Source organism: Myodes glareolus, chromosome X (genome assembly GCF_982192425.1).
Source record: "Myodes glareolus chromosome X, mMyoGla1.1, whole genome shotgun sequence".
Classification (NCBI taxonomy): domain Eukaryota; kingdom Metazoa; phylum Chordata; class Mammalia; order Rodentia; family Cricetidae; genus Myodes; species Myodes glareolus.
Window position 1 is genome coordinate 44,048,417 of NC_142053.1, and position 14,453 is coordinate 44,062,869.

The following is a 14,453-nucleotide window of genomic DNA, read 5'->3' on the forward strand; positions in this document are numbered from 1 at the left end:
CTGAGGGCTCTGCAGATGCCCAGCATCTGATCTGCCATCTGAGACCATGTTGGTGTCCGAGGGTTATGCTAACACCAGGTTCATGGCTATGTCTGGACCTGAGCTGCTGCCAAAGGCCATGTCTGGGTCCTGCTGCAACTGGGGTTTGTGTTGATATCTATGTCCCTAGTTACCACAAGGGCTCATAGGAACCATGTCTGCTGAAGTCTGAGGGCCGTGCTGAGTTGGCTCTGCCCTTCACTAACCCTGGATAGTTGGATACTGCAGTAGGAGGGCTGGTCCTGCCCCTGAAGAGAGAGAGAATTTCCACACTTAAGAAAGATGGCCCCACCCCTCAACATGGAGTGTTCCTCACCTGGGTAGCACACTAAAGCTCACCCTGTTGGAGGGGACACAGGGAAGCCATCCCTGAGGTACTGAGAACAAGAGAACTTGTCCAGCTCTTTGCTGTAGGCTGCATTGGGTGAGCTACCAGAGGCAGTGCTGAAGAGCCGGCCTGAATAGTGACAACGAGGAAAAGCTGTCTGTCTGACCAACCTAGCTATTACTCAGACCCAGAATCAGGGTCATGAGCTAGCCCTCTCCCAAATTCACCTCAACTATGAACTGTTGGAGCATGTGAAGGGGACAAAGCCAAAGATCCAAAACTTCAGGATCTCCAATACACGAGGCAAAAACAGGACATTCCAGAGGTGTCCTAGTGAGAGCCCATCATCTATAGAGTGTAGCAGAAACCAGAGGCCTCTAACCAGACCAAAGACTCATGGCAAGGATAACTTACAAGTAAAGATGAACGGACTAAAGGGTAAACTGTGTGACTCACAGGGCCACACGACAGCTACCACACCGAGATTCTTCTCCTTTTCTGTGGTTGTTGTTTTGTTTGTTAGGTTGTTTTTTAAATTTTGTTTTGCTTTTGGGGTTGCAAGGGCAGAGGACAGATGCAAGGGGACAGAGAGAAGAGTGGGGTCAGGATACATGATGTGAAATCCACAAAGAATCAACAAAAGCTAAAAGAATAATAAAAGTTTCAGGTCATTTCTTGCAACACAGTGAGTTTGAGATCATTCTGGGATATATAAGACTAAAGCAAGTGGCAGAATTATAATTATTTGTTTTGAGTTGCTTGAGATGGAGAATTAATCAGCCCTAGGATGTAACTCTGTTATAGAATGGATATATTTGAAATGTCTATTCAATACTCACAAGCAAAGCATGGGGAGAATGCCGAGGTAGGAATACAGAGAAGTGCAGTACAATCTTGATTTTTGTCTCTGTATAACTATGAATAGTTTACAAATCTCCCCTGCTTCCTGTGCTGTCTTGTCAAATACACTGCATCCATTCTCTACTGTTATTTATAAGGTTACTGTGAGGGTCAAATGAAAGTACAAAATGGAAGATCCATTTAAAATGTAACCTATTGGCTTAGATTAATGGCTCAGGAGTTAAGAACACTTGTCCTTGTAGAGGACCCAGGTTGGTACCCATCTGGTGGCTCACAATCATTTCTAACACGAGTGCCAGTAATAGGAAACTCTCTTCTGACCTCTGATGGCACCAGAAATGCACATGGTGCAGTTGCATATGTGCTGCAAACTACTTATACACATAACATAGATCAATTTAATTTTTAAGAAAAATATCCCATTGGTGTGTGTGTGTGTGTGTGTTAGAGTATAACGTCACTTCAGATGCCTGATCTCACTCATCCTTCATATTCATTCTCATTGATAGTTGAATGCTATTTGATTTTTTTCATCTTAGTGCTAAATAACAATTTTGCCCATCAGTTTGCAAGTGGGAAAAGAATGGTAGCTGGGAGGTTAGTAAACACAGAATAATAATGAGACTTCCAAATGATAAGTTCCAGAAATTTGTAGCAGTTATTACAATTTATATTGCAATGAAGAAGCTAATGCAGTGCAATTTACATCTTCGGACAACAGACGTTTGTTATCAGCAAACAAAAGCAGTCAGCGCTTATTATCCAGGATCGAAGTGACATGCGGCATATTAACATAAATATGATTCCATTTGAATACAATATGAATCTAATGCAAATGTAACTGACTAAAACCAAAGAATTCTCGACTTTCTCACACAATTCTTCATTTCTGTAAAAAGCAAAATTATTTTGTTCAAATGCAGGTGAATAAAATGTCTTACTTAATATAACTAGCTAAATGTATTAAATGGACTCCTTACACCTACTTAGTAAGTATGATGGGATCTACACATTCAAAATTAGTTTTTGAAGTCCAAAATTTTTTGGCATGGAAAGAAATGTTTGGTTGGATAAATTAATCTTTACTTGTTTAACATTAACATTTGTTACCCAGTATATGATGCATAACCCTTTGCAATATGCCTTGTTTCATATGACTAGTAATTCTGAAATATATGCAATTATATATCATTAGTAGTGACCATATTAATGTATACGATTTGGAGAATTCATGTGATCTTTGTATTATGTTACATTGAAATGAATTGTTGATATATGAGCATTTTATATACATATGATCCAATAAAATAAAATTTTTCTTAAAATAAAGTACACATACAAGGAAACGACCTACTTGTTCATAGCTCAGTTTACATGCAATTTGAGGGAGAATGGGATGGGGCAGGGAATCGTCGAGTCTGTATTTTGCACAGAAAAATAAATTCAAATTAGGCCCATTGATTCTTATAGCTGACTTTAAAAGCTGTAGTATACTAATTAATACATTCAAGGATATGATATACTTGAATAGAAATCGAGACTTTTTTCTTCACTGTCATGAAAACATTCAGTTTATTTTCTTAAAGATTAAACACCATGTGAGTTACCATCATGACACTTCTGCTTAAATGCATTTCCATTTATGTTAAATCACTGGAAGCTGTGGTGGATTATGTTGCTATTTTGGTGTAATCTCTACTGTGTGCCTTGATTCATGCTCAGTTAAGATCTGGATCCCACAGGGGTTTTTGTGATGAAAGAGGGTGCTTGTTTTCCTGGTGAGTAACCTGATCATAAATTAGGACTCATCACCCAAGGTAGTACTTCCAAAGCAGTTTTAATATTCTGCAATTTGGGTTGTAGTGGTTAGGTAACTGGAAGGCTGCGTCTCCATCAGCTTCAGCAGCAAGGCATTGAGGAGCTTCCTGTTCACTGCTGTTGAAATTGTAACCATTTCTAATATTTATCCAGCCACTGATTTCTCTATGGTAAAGTGCATTTAAATACTGTGGGCACTGAAAGGAGAACCTGAAATAATGGGATACCTGCGTCCTTAAGTTCTTGGGTCTATTGCCCTCCTTGGAGTAGCCTATGTATGGTTAAGAGTAAAACATTTAGAAAGTCCATGGAGTCTGAGTATTGAAGATAAACACAACTTAAACCACCAGTAGGTCTTCCTGTAACAGTGCCTTTGCATTTCGGAAAAGATAAAGGTCAAAGTCCTAACCACATCTTAGGCTACCTGCTAATTTCTTCTGAATGGTGCAGAATGCAGCTGCTACCTCTGACAATGCACAGTTGTAACAGGTGTGACAGTCAGCATTGCTGCTAAATTTAGCTCTGCGTGTGGGGATTTCATGCTGTGCAGCCCCTTGGAGAGGGGAACATTGGCAAATGACTGTGTATAAAAGTAGAAAGCACTTGGGAGTTTCAACACCATGCTAGATTTAGATCACAGTAAAAGGGCCAATCTAAATTGGTTACAGACTATAGAGAGACATAGGCCTGGCACGGGTGCCATGAATTTCACATCAATTCCATTTTTGCACAATCACCTCAGTCCCCAAGGGGCATTTCATGAAATTTAATGACAATGCTTTAATTACAAGGAGCAACTGATTTTTTTTATAAGCATGTAAAACTCTAAGACAGGCATCCCATTTCTTTGGCGGCAAGAATATGACCAATTTTCCGACTTCTAATTTGTAAACGTCGCTTGTCTCCTTTGGTTTCACTTTGAAAAGTAAAGTTTTCTTTAATTAAATTATTCATTACTGGCACACTAAAGCTACTCATGAGAATGGAAACTTTTAAAATATACCTCTCTTATAGACAATAAGTGAAACACTTCAGTTTTTGGCAGGGATCAGGAAGGAAGGAGCATATTCTGGGAAAGACAAATGTGACATTTGAGGACATTGATCTTAATAACAACTTGTTGCAGGGTAACTTTTAGTTTTATCCCCTTCAGTCTGTGTGTGTCTTATACTCATATCTAAAAAGTGATAATGAAATAGCTCTCTGAATAGTTTTCAACAAGAAAAATTCGAGACCCAGAAAGCTGGCATGCTTTGGTCAAAGTCAGAGTCACTCAGTAACAGAATCCCAAGATCATTTCGTTCTGCTTTGAAATATACACTTGTGTCTTCGTTACCAAGTCAACCTTCAAATCAAGTTCACACTTATGTGCAACTCAATCCTGCTTTGGGGTAAGAAGGGAGAAAAAGACAAAGAAGCTGCATGTATAATGCAAAAATCCTTATGAGAAAAGTTTGACTTAATTTTTCCTTGATTTGGAAGGAGCTCATTGTCCCAGATTGCAGTAATACATCTGCCATTATCTGAGTTTTTAAAAGTCCAGTAATAGTAATAACATAGATAGAATATGCGCATTTTTCTCATTCACCGGAAACTTTCTGCAAAATTTCTCCTCCAATAGTAGCAGGTTCTTTAAATCTCTTCCTTAATTTGGGAGAAATCGGAAGGCCTATGATAATTAAAGCATTGTTCGTTTGAGAAAAGATTAATAATCCGTTCCATTCACCTGTGACATGATTTAGCTCCAGGTCAAGAGATGTCCGTGTTACATATGAAATCATTCTTTCGAGTTAAAGTAATAAATTAAAGCCTGTCATTTTCTTGGGGGTCCTCAGAACATCCTAAGGGAAATTCGTGTTTGCAGCTTCCAAGGATCTTGCATTTTAACAACTGCTGCATATGAATTTCTGTGGTCTGAGGTTTGTTCAAGGCTCAGGAGCTCTCTGGTTACTATGGAAACCTACCAGCTCAACCAGCTGCTATTTGCCGGTTTCCTTTAAAAGAATGACTCTTAAGCCTCTTAGATGTCCCACAAGCACAGTGAAGATGAAGAATGACGAATAGAAAACACGAGCAGCTTGCTACATGCGAAGCCTCACAAGGAAAAGAAAGCCTTCTTGTACATCAGCCCTCCAGGCTTTGCTGATATCCGATGAAGTCTCGCCAGCGGTCTGACTTTAAGGAGTGGGAATTCGGCTTTGCATTTCCACGTCTGTGAACTGAGGAACACTCTCTGTGCTCTCGGTGATGGGTGAGATGACATGCTTGAGTCGAAGAAGCATTGTGAAGAGCAGGATGAGAAGAATGGCCAGCAGGCTCAGAAACAAGCCTACATACATGTACAGGTTGGAATACTTGTCTGAAGTGGTGTCAACCTCTGTTGCCAGAGTGGGGAAATGAGCCCGCCCCGTGAGATTTCCATGATACTTAAAATGCACCTCCGTCATCACTCAAGATTTGAGTTGATATTTGCTTCTATTTGATTTCTATTGCCCTTGAGGCATTCCACAGTCACCTGACCTGTCTGTGAATGTTTTGGTGGTGCTTCACCAATGTGATACAGACCAAAATCAGTAGCGCATAAGCAAGAAGGCAGTGAGTAGTCCTCTAACTTACCAGTTGTTGCACGTCCCTGTGCTCTAGTAAGCAGACCCCTGGCAAATAGGCCTACCAGAGCGTCTTAGTCAGTTTAGACAACAAGTAAAGAAATAGTCAGTGTTCACACTCTTAATCTTTCACTGGTGAAAATAAATATGGTGAAACAACTTTATAATACTGGCATGGAGACAAGAATCTCTTAATGTATTATATTAGATTGTTGAGGTTCTCTTTTATTTTGTTTTGCTTTGTTTTTAGTACCAGGAGAAAAGGCTCCTTCTTATCAACAGTTCATCTAGATCTGCAGACTAATGATGTTGCTTTAATCGGGTTCCCCTGTGAGGTGATTTGCTTAAGGTTTTGTATATCACTGGCTCAGCATATCCGAGTTTTCAGCCCTCTTGCCTGACTTTGTCAGTCTTCCCTAAGGTTGGAGATTACAATGTTCCCGCTCAGATGCCCAGCTTGAAGGATGTCAGAGTATAGGGCATGAATTGTCTACAGCTTTGTTGATTTCCCTCACGGTATCCTGCAGGCGAAGGGTTGCCAGAGCTACTGATTCTCAGCAGGAGAGGGTCTCAGATATGCTGACGACAGGCCAGGGCTCAGAGAATTCAACTGTCAGGATTGCTCACAGGCTAATTTTCCTGAAAAATAAATAAGAGAGAGAATGGTTCAATTATCTAAAAAAAAGGTAGGTGGCAAATTATTTTGAAATAGATATGACCATAGGAATTATAAATTAGTTTTCTGTAGGAAAATTAGATTTAAAATAAAAAACCCCATGAGTTTACATAATTTTAAATGCCTTTTTCCTGTGCAGGAAATGGCCTTTAAAAGGCAAAGGAATAAAACAAAGAGATTAAACAGAAAGGGAGAAAACAAAATGAAACAAAGAGGTTGAAAGAACAATCATATCGCTTGCTAAACTGAAGCTAATTACCAGGCCAGATTCCTGTGGTGTTTTTCATGCTGACAGATCATGAGATTTACTTAGCGTTCTTATTAATACACAGACCTGGTCCCCAGCCTAGATTTTTGGCTACCAATCTTCAAGGTACTACTTGAGAGATTCAGACTTTATTTGTCTGGGATGAGGCTAAAGCAGTGCTAACTTTTCAAAGCTCCCCAAGTAACTCGAAACTGCAGCCAGGACCGTGAAGCACTGGAAAGCCAGCCGTTGGATTTCAAACCTTGGCTTTCGGTCTCCAGGTGCCAGCGCCAATTGCCGCTTTCATGAATCACAGAATGTTTAGGAATTCAGGCTTCCCTAATGTTGTTCTTGTTCTTTCTCATTTGGGTTTATGGTGTGGGGATATACATTTGATTAATATTTGTAGATAAAAAGAACTTGGAGGGCATGTCTATTCTGAGTAAAGAAATGGATCCTTCCAAAAGATGTAGGGTAAATCCCTGTCTTTATCGGTAAAAAGATTCCTTTGTGTAAATAGAATGGTTCTGATTGCCATCTCAAAGATTAACATGGAATATAAGTGGCCAAAATAAACAATAGAAAAAAACCACCATTTGTCACACTTATGTAGGCAACAGTAGCAGATTGCCACAGTAGCCTCCTACTGTCTTTTTTTTTTTTATCAGATCTAATGAGTGTTAATAGAAATAGCTCCAAAGCCACATTACTCACAGTCACCTAGAGTGTGAAACACTTCAGTTTGAGTTTATATTCTCTAGTCTTGATTGCTATATTTTGGGTGATTCATATGCATCTTAGTCTTTCTGCCAGTGCTTCTCAAGCATCCTATCACTGTGATCCTTTAATACAGTTCTTCATGGTATGGTGACCCCCAACCATAAAATTATTTTCATTGCTACTTCATAACTGTATTTTTCTACTGTTGTGAATCATAATATAAATATCTGATATACAGGATATCTGATAAATGAGCCCGGTGAAAGGGTCACTCAATCCCCAAAGGGACGGAGACCTACAGGTTGAGAACCACTGATCTCTACTTAGTGCTCCTGCTTCCCACACAAAGCCATCTTGCTCATAAGATATGAGCAAAAGAGAAAGAGTCTGCTTGTTTATCCTTGATGTAATGGTCTAGGATACATACTTGCTATACTTAAAAGTATATATTTTTTGATTTGGGGTTATCTGAGATCAAGGTCTAGAAATGCACATTCTATGCGAGTGATTCTTTGCACATTGAACTTTGAGAATGAACTGCTGTTTTCCCTCTATATAGCAGATTTATTTTATTGATTGCTTGAAGGTCTTTTTAAATTAATTTTTTATCACATATATTGTGATTCCTTCCCATCCTCCAATTCCTCTCAGATCTTCCTTACCCACTTAACTTCATATTCTCTCTCTCTCTCTCCCTTTTTTAAAAAACAAAAATGAAAAATGAAAATCAAAACAAATAAAAACCACATAAGGCAAAAATAATAAATGAAAACAAAACAAAAATTACACACACACACACACACACACACACACATGCCATGGAGTTCATTTGGGGCTAGCCAACTACTCCTGGGTACAGTTTGCCCTAGAGTGTGGCTGACATACCCAATGACATTCCATTGGAGAGAACAGGTGTTTCCCTTTCCCAGCAGGTATCAACTGTTACTAGCTTCTTGGTTAGGGGTGTGTCCATTTCTCCTTAGTGCTGGTATTTTGTCTGATTTGAACATGGGCAAGCCTTGTGCCTGCTGTTCTTATCTCCAGTACCTGTGACTCTGACCTTATGTGGTAATAAGGCCTTTGCAGATGTAATTAAATTAAAATGAGATCATTGTATTGGCCATAATCCAGTGACTGATGTCCCCTTAAGAAAAGACTGTAGCAGTGATGGATCTACAGACCAAAGCATGCTAAAGATTGCTGGCAGACTCCAGAGGCTAGATGAGGCGAAGAAGGATTCTCCCTTACAAATTTCCAAGGATGCGTTTCCCAGCTGATGCCTGCATTTGCATTAGTGGCCATCTAGACAACCTTCTAGACTAAGAGAATAATTTTGTTTTTGAGACAAAGTTTCACTATGTAGCACTGACTGGCCTGGAACTTGTTATGAAGGCCAGGCTAGTCTCCAACTTGCAGAAACTGTCCTGACTCTGCCTCCCAAGTGCTGTGATTTGAGGCCTGTGTCATACACACAGTATCAATTTCTGTCATTTTAACCCATCAAGTTTATGAACCTATGTTATGGGACTTTTAGTAAAGAAACACACAAAAATAGTCACCTGGAAGCTCTGGGCTTTGCATGATAGTATTTCTTAGAGGAATTGAGAGAAGTCTCTCCCACCAGAATAATGCACCTGGAATATGCTAGTCGAAATGCAAATTCCTAGGCCATTTCCCTCGATATCTGGCAAGGCTCCCTGGGGACAAGACCTTGAAATTTCTGTTTGTAGCAAGTTACCCACTTTGTTTCTAAGCATATATTCTTTAGGGAATGTGTTTTAGTCATGGGTATTCTTCAGGATTACTTATTAAGCTTCTGGAGTGTGTTTACAGACACACACACACAGTACAGGTACTGAATCACTCAGCTTATATGGAGGGTGAACATCTGCATAGCTTAAAGCTTTCACAGGTGGCGTTAATATTCAGTCAAGGCATAGAAGTTCCATTCTCTAAACAGAACAGAGTAGTTCAAATTTAGGACCCTTAGCAGTCATAGGCAACTCACACAGAAGCATCTTTTGATTCCCCTTTGGGTATCAAATACCTTGTTTTTCTTAGATAGGGTATCAGTCTGAACAGTTTTCCTTCCCAACCAACCTTCTCCCTGTGGCTCCTTTAATTAAGAGTACTACACTAGCTTAGAACCAGCCTTGGTATATGACATTAAGCTCAAGAGGTGGAGGCAAAAAGACCAGGAAGGAGTTCAAGGTAATTTTCAGATACGTGGGAAAATCAGGGCCAGCCTGAGCTATGTGAGAGCTGTCACGACCCCTTCCATCAAAAAAACAGACAACAGAAGGAATGATACTAGCCTAGCCTCGAAATAAGAGCTTGATACGCTTTCCACCCTTAACGTTTTAAAGTTACTTTCCCACACACCTTCCAGATGAGAAGCAGAAGGAAAAGTAAGCATTTGCTATGTATTAAGCCAAATGAGAAAGACCTCAACAATCTTATAGTAGCTTTCTGATTGCCCTTGTAGATAAAATACACAGGCCTTATCTTATGCCTTGAAATTTGGCACATTGTCATCATTAGTAAGCTCAGGCTTTTTGTTTACTGAGGAATACAGTGAACAACCATAGACACACACCTGTGAGTAAATGCCAACTGCAAGAGGATAATCATTTATATTTTCCTCATCTCATCCCTCTATCTACTTCTTTCAAGCAGTAGCCAATACCCAACACCTTGAAATTTATTCAGCAACCAATGCCTAAGTAATGTTCATAGAATGTATTTTAAAATTTGAAAAAAAATCCAGCAACAAAGGGATATATAAAAAAATAAAAAAAATTCTATACAGTGGAAGTTTTCATTCACAAAGATCAAAGTTAAATTGGTTCCATGAAAATGGATCCAACTGGAAAGATTCACATTACACAAATTATGTTAACCTCAGGAAGACAAATAACAGGTTTGCTCTCATCTACAGGTCCTAGCCTTTGTATAGACACATAGAATCACACACACACAAGGGAGGAAGAATGAAAATAGAAATAAAACTGTCTAGGAGGAAAAGGGACTGGTGGAAGGGTGAGGGTATAGGAGATATATACTCAGTGTACAATATGCACTAGTACGATATGTCTTGATGCAACACAGTACCACACACAGTGAATATACACAATGAAACATTTTTAAATGTTTTGGCTTATGCATAATGCTCAAGTTGTTATTTTTACCTTACATTCTATTAATATATGATTTGATTTTGACTTCCTTACAATAACAGGATAAAGAAGATCACAAATTGCGTTGAGGCTTCTTATTGCCATTGGACTTTGCTCCATTCTCCTTAGCTTGATATGTAAGATTATCAGTGTGCAGACTGCCCTTAATTCATTCTAATATCCTCCTTTCCACTAATACCAACTCAACCTGATTCTCTGCTTTCATATTTTTGTTGAAAAAATTCCCTCTATCTTTATATATCTCTGTACAGGGAAATACTATCATTCTTGAAGCTTCCGCTCATGAAACTGACCTTGGTTTCTCACCCCAATCTTGATTTCCACGTTTTATTTTTCTCCTAGAGGAATTACCCTTGGTAAAAACTGGAGATATCTATTTGCTATGTTTTCTACACTCCTTGAGGTTCTCATACAGTATCCCGTCTCTTGTATAAATCTGCTTACAGTAGCTGGTCAATAACAATTGAATAAATGCATGGATATGAATGAAGAAATGCACTTAGTACTGAAGGCTTGCAGAAAAATACAGCCCTTCCTTATTTCTGAGTTAGCTGTGACTGTAATTGCCCCTTAGCATTGGTTGCAGATCCCCACAGCTTCCAAAAGTCCAAGCATGCTCAGTATCTTATGTAAAGTGGCTCATTTACATAGAATTTTTATACATCTTTCTGTATGTTATGATCCATCTGTAGATTACTGGTAATGCTAATTACAATGCATATAGTACATAAATTATTATATCTATTTTTACAGACTAGTGAGAAGAAACAAAAGGTTGTACAACTCAGTAGCACACATTTTTAAAAATTAATTTGCCATCTGCAGTTGACTGAACCTGCAGTTGGTTGGAATCATGAATTTACTTCTCTCAGATAACAAGCGCTAACAGCACAACCTGGAGCAAAGCCTGCATTTCTTTTCCTTTCTAATCTTCTCTCACTCTTCTCAATGGCTTATTGTATAGAGACTGAATTCCAGAGTATAATATGGAATTAAAGGAATAATAACTATTAAAACTTCATTCTTCAATTTTCATTTTAGTTATGCACTTTTAAGAGAAAACTACAGGCGTGAACTAAATTTTATTCTCTCTCTCTTTTGGCTGCTATGGGGATTGAACCTAGAATCTTACGCCTGCTAGTCAATTGTTCCACCACCAAGCCACATCCTCTAGCAGTTAATTTTGAAAGTTTAAAAAGTATACTTGTGAGGATATGACTTTTGGCAATGAATGAGAGTGCATCTTGGGTCCTATATCATTGACCACGATTTTTTCTTAGGTTTGAATATTTATTAATTACTTATCAGAATTCTATAAAGATTGATTGAGGTTAGATAACAACAATATCTGTGACAATTGATATCCGCTTTGATGGTTCAAAAATGAATTGTATAATTTCTAAAAACTTCTGCAGTTTGTAAATAACAAATGCCTGGGTAGATTTAGACAGTTTCATTTGCAAAATTCATAAAGGGCTTTGAATTTAACTTTGTAAAATGAAAAGTTAAGGATCAGGAAATTGTCCCTGTGTTCCTGTATCTGTGACAATGTCTCATGAAAGTTTTCCAAATAGCAATACTGTGGTTATTTGATAATTAATTAATGAATTGCACAGATAACAGGACTTCTCCATGCGAAGCTCTGCACCATATGAAAGGAAAACAAAACAAAACAAGAAAGAACACTATTTCTATCTATTCTGAAGATCTGATTATCATGGAAAGATTTTTATAGAATTATTTTCTCATCCTGTATTCTTTTCTTGAAATCATATAAATATAACTTAATTTCTAATCTTTGTAGAAAGTGATTGAAAGGTGTTTCTGGATAAAGATAAAAGTGAACAATGGACATTAAGGTGAAGCTCTAAAAAAAGACATAGGAGAGGAAATTACGAAAGAAAAGAGAGAAAGAGAGAGCATGGAAAAATTCTAAGGTTGGTATAGATAATGAGGGATGTGGGAGAGAAGAGGTGGGAAGAAATGAGCTTTTGAGACAAAGAGAAGGAAGAGAAATGGGAAAATATTGGGAAAGGAGAGAGGAAGAAAGGAAAGGAGAAGGAAGTTTGGAGAAAAGGGAAAAGAGACAGACATTAATATAGTTAATTGGCAATGTCAACATAAACCTCACAACTATCTGCTTTACTTCACTTCTAATGTAAATAAACATACCCAAGAGTGATATGAATGAAACTTTGGTTTTGGTTTTCTATTTGCATATTTAATCATTAACTTGGTAAACAAATTCTTGGTAAAAAAAATCTTCTTGTATTTTACTATAAGATTTGGATTGCTAAGTTTAGTGTATAAAGCCCCATAGGAGTAAAATGACATGAATTTTTCTCCCTAAAATAAGGAAAGAATGTAGCACTTTCTTTGTCTATCCACCCCAAGGGGGATCACAAATGTGAGACTTATTCCTAATGAGGAATAAGCAATAAAGTTCTATGCAGGTCTACAAAATCAGACTGACATTTATTCAGTCAAACTTTACTGAGTGCCAATCAAATTCCAAGCACTAAAGTTAGTGCTGGGGACACAGAAATCATTGTAAACTTATCCTTGTTTTGGTCATTGGGGTGCCCCAATGGTTATTTATTCTTTTTATTGATAAAGTTCTGAAAACAATCCTGGGCCATTTTATAGTTCTTTGCTTGCTACCTGCTATAAAAAATTTCAGAGCTGAACTCCCAATACACAAACAGGAAAGAAAAACAACCAATAAATTCTGGAAAGCAAGTCCCAGCTGTTAATTGGTATCACTTTTAAGAGTTAACATATTCTGTTTGCATGTATCTGCCTAATGAGGAACCGGGAACTAAGGGAGGAAGATACTCTTAGAGTATCCAGTTTCTTAACAGCCTATGGAAAACCAACGTCAGCAGTGAGTGCTCCTTCAATGGTTAGAGACATGAAGTAATAAGCTTGCACAAGTGGGAGTTGCTATATCTTCTACCGCAGAAGGTGCCTGTTACACCTACTGGTAAATAAAATTCATGCTCACTTCGGCATGAATAGCATCATTGTACCTCTACATATTTCTTACCTTTCCTGGGTCACAGAATGAATGAATGCGGTTGGCCTTTTACATATCCCCCTTGAAGCTCACACCAGCAGACAACTTGTTCAGGAGCACCTCTGGAATATCTGGAAAATAGAAGAAAACCCTGAAGAGTCCCCCTACCCAAAGAAACAGTACTATGCCCATGCAATGTAAGCTTTCTCTTTCACCTTCCTGAAGAGTCAGTCTTTTCAGAAAAGCAGAAAAGCACCTTCAGTTAGTTACTTAAAATCTGTTAGCACTTACGGTTTCAGAGGGCAGTTTCTGATGTCCGTTTCTTCTAAGCTTCAAAGAGCACTGAGAAGTCTCCGGATGTGTAGATGCCCTCTTGGAACATTTGAATAGAAACAGCCCGAATTGGTTAAGTTCCTGGCTCCTTCTTTACAGGCAACAGTTTAGCGAATGCAGGAAAGGTGACGATTCCACTCAGCTCAGCTCTGCCTGAGCGGTGTGGAGCCCCAGAGGGAGGGAGGAGATGCGAGAGCAAAGTTTGTACAAGCCTTCCACTTTAACCCTTTCAAGCCTCCTTCGCTGAATCTATGGGATTAGCTACGGCTTTCTCCCTTTGTAAATGCTGCTTCGTGTGTCATTTAAGAGGATCAGATCTCTTGTTCAGTTCAAGGGATTTTCTCTTCCTAGTTCTCATAGCAATGTGGGCTTAGAATGGAAGCATGCCAGAGTGTGGTGGTATTTAAATAATTGCATCTTTACAAACAGAATGAATGTATGTGTATATTTCTGGGCTTGAGAACCTTCTTTTAGACATAATGCTAATAAAGTTTAGATTGAATATAATGTGGAAATTAAGCAGCAGCCTGTTACGAGTTAAGGACAGAAAAATCTTTGAAGGAGGAATATGTGTTCCATTAGAAATAAAATAATCTACCTGTAGTTTAAATA

At 38.4% G+C, this 14,453-nt stretch overlaps 1 protein-coding gene across 1 annotated transcript; it reads right to left on the reverse strand.

Moving 5' to 3' along the window:
- Window positions 1-1,876: 1,876 nt before the first annotated feature.
- Window positions 1,877-14,017, reverse strand: Sertm2 (serine rich and transmembrane domain containing 2). The gene is made up of 3 exons (XM_048441819.3): window positions 13,800-14,017; window positions 13,539-13,639; window positions 1,877-6,291 (listed from the first exon to the last, which is right to left on the reverse strand). The coding sequence occupies exon 3, from the start codon at window positions 5,491-5,493 to the stop codon at window positions 5,224-5,226; it is 270 nt and encodes an 89-aa protein (XP_048297776.1). The 5' UTR covers window positions 5,494-6,291; window positions 13,539-13,639; window positions 13,800-14,017; the 3' UTR covers window positions 1,877-5,223.
- Window positions 14,018-14,453: the final 436 nt, after the last annotated feature.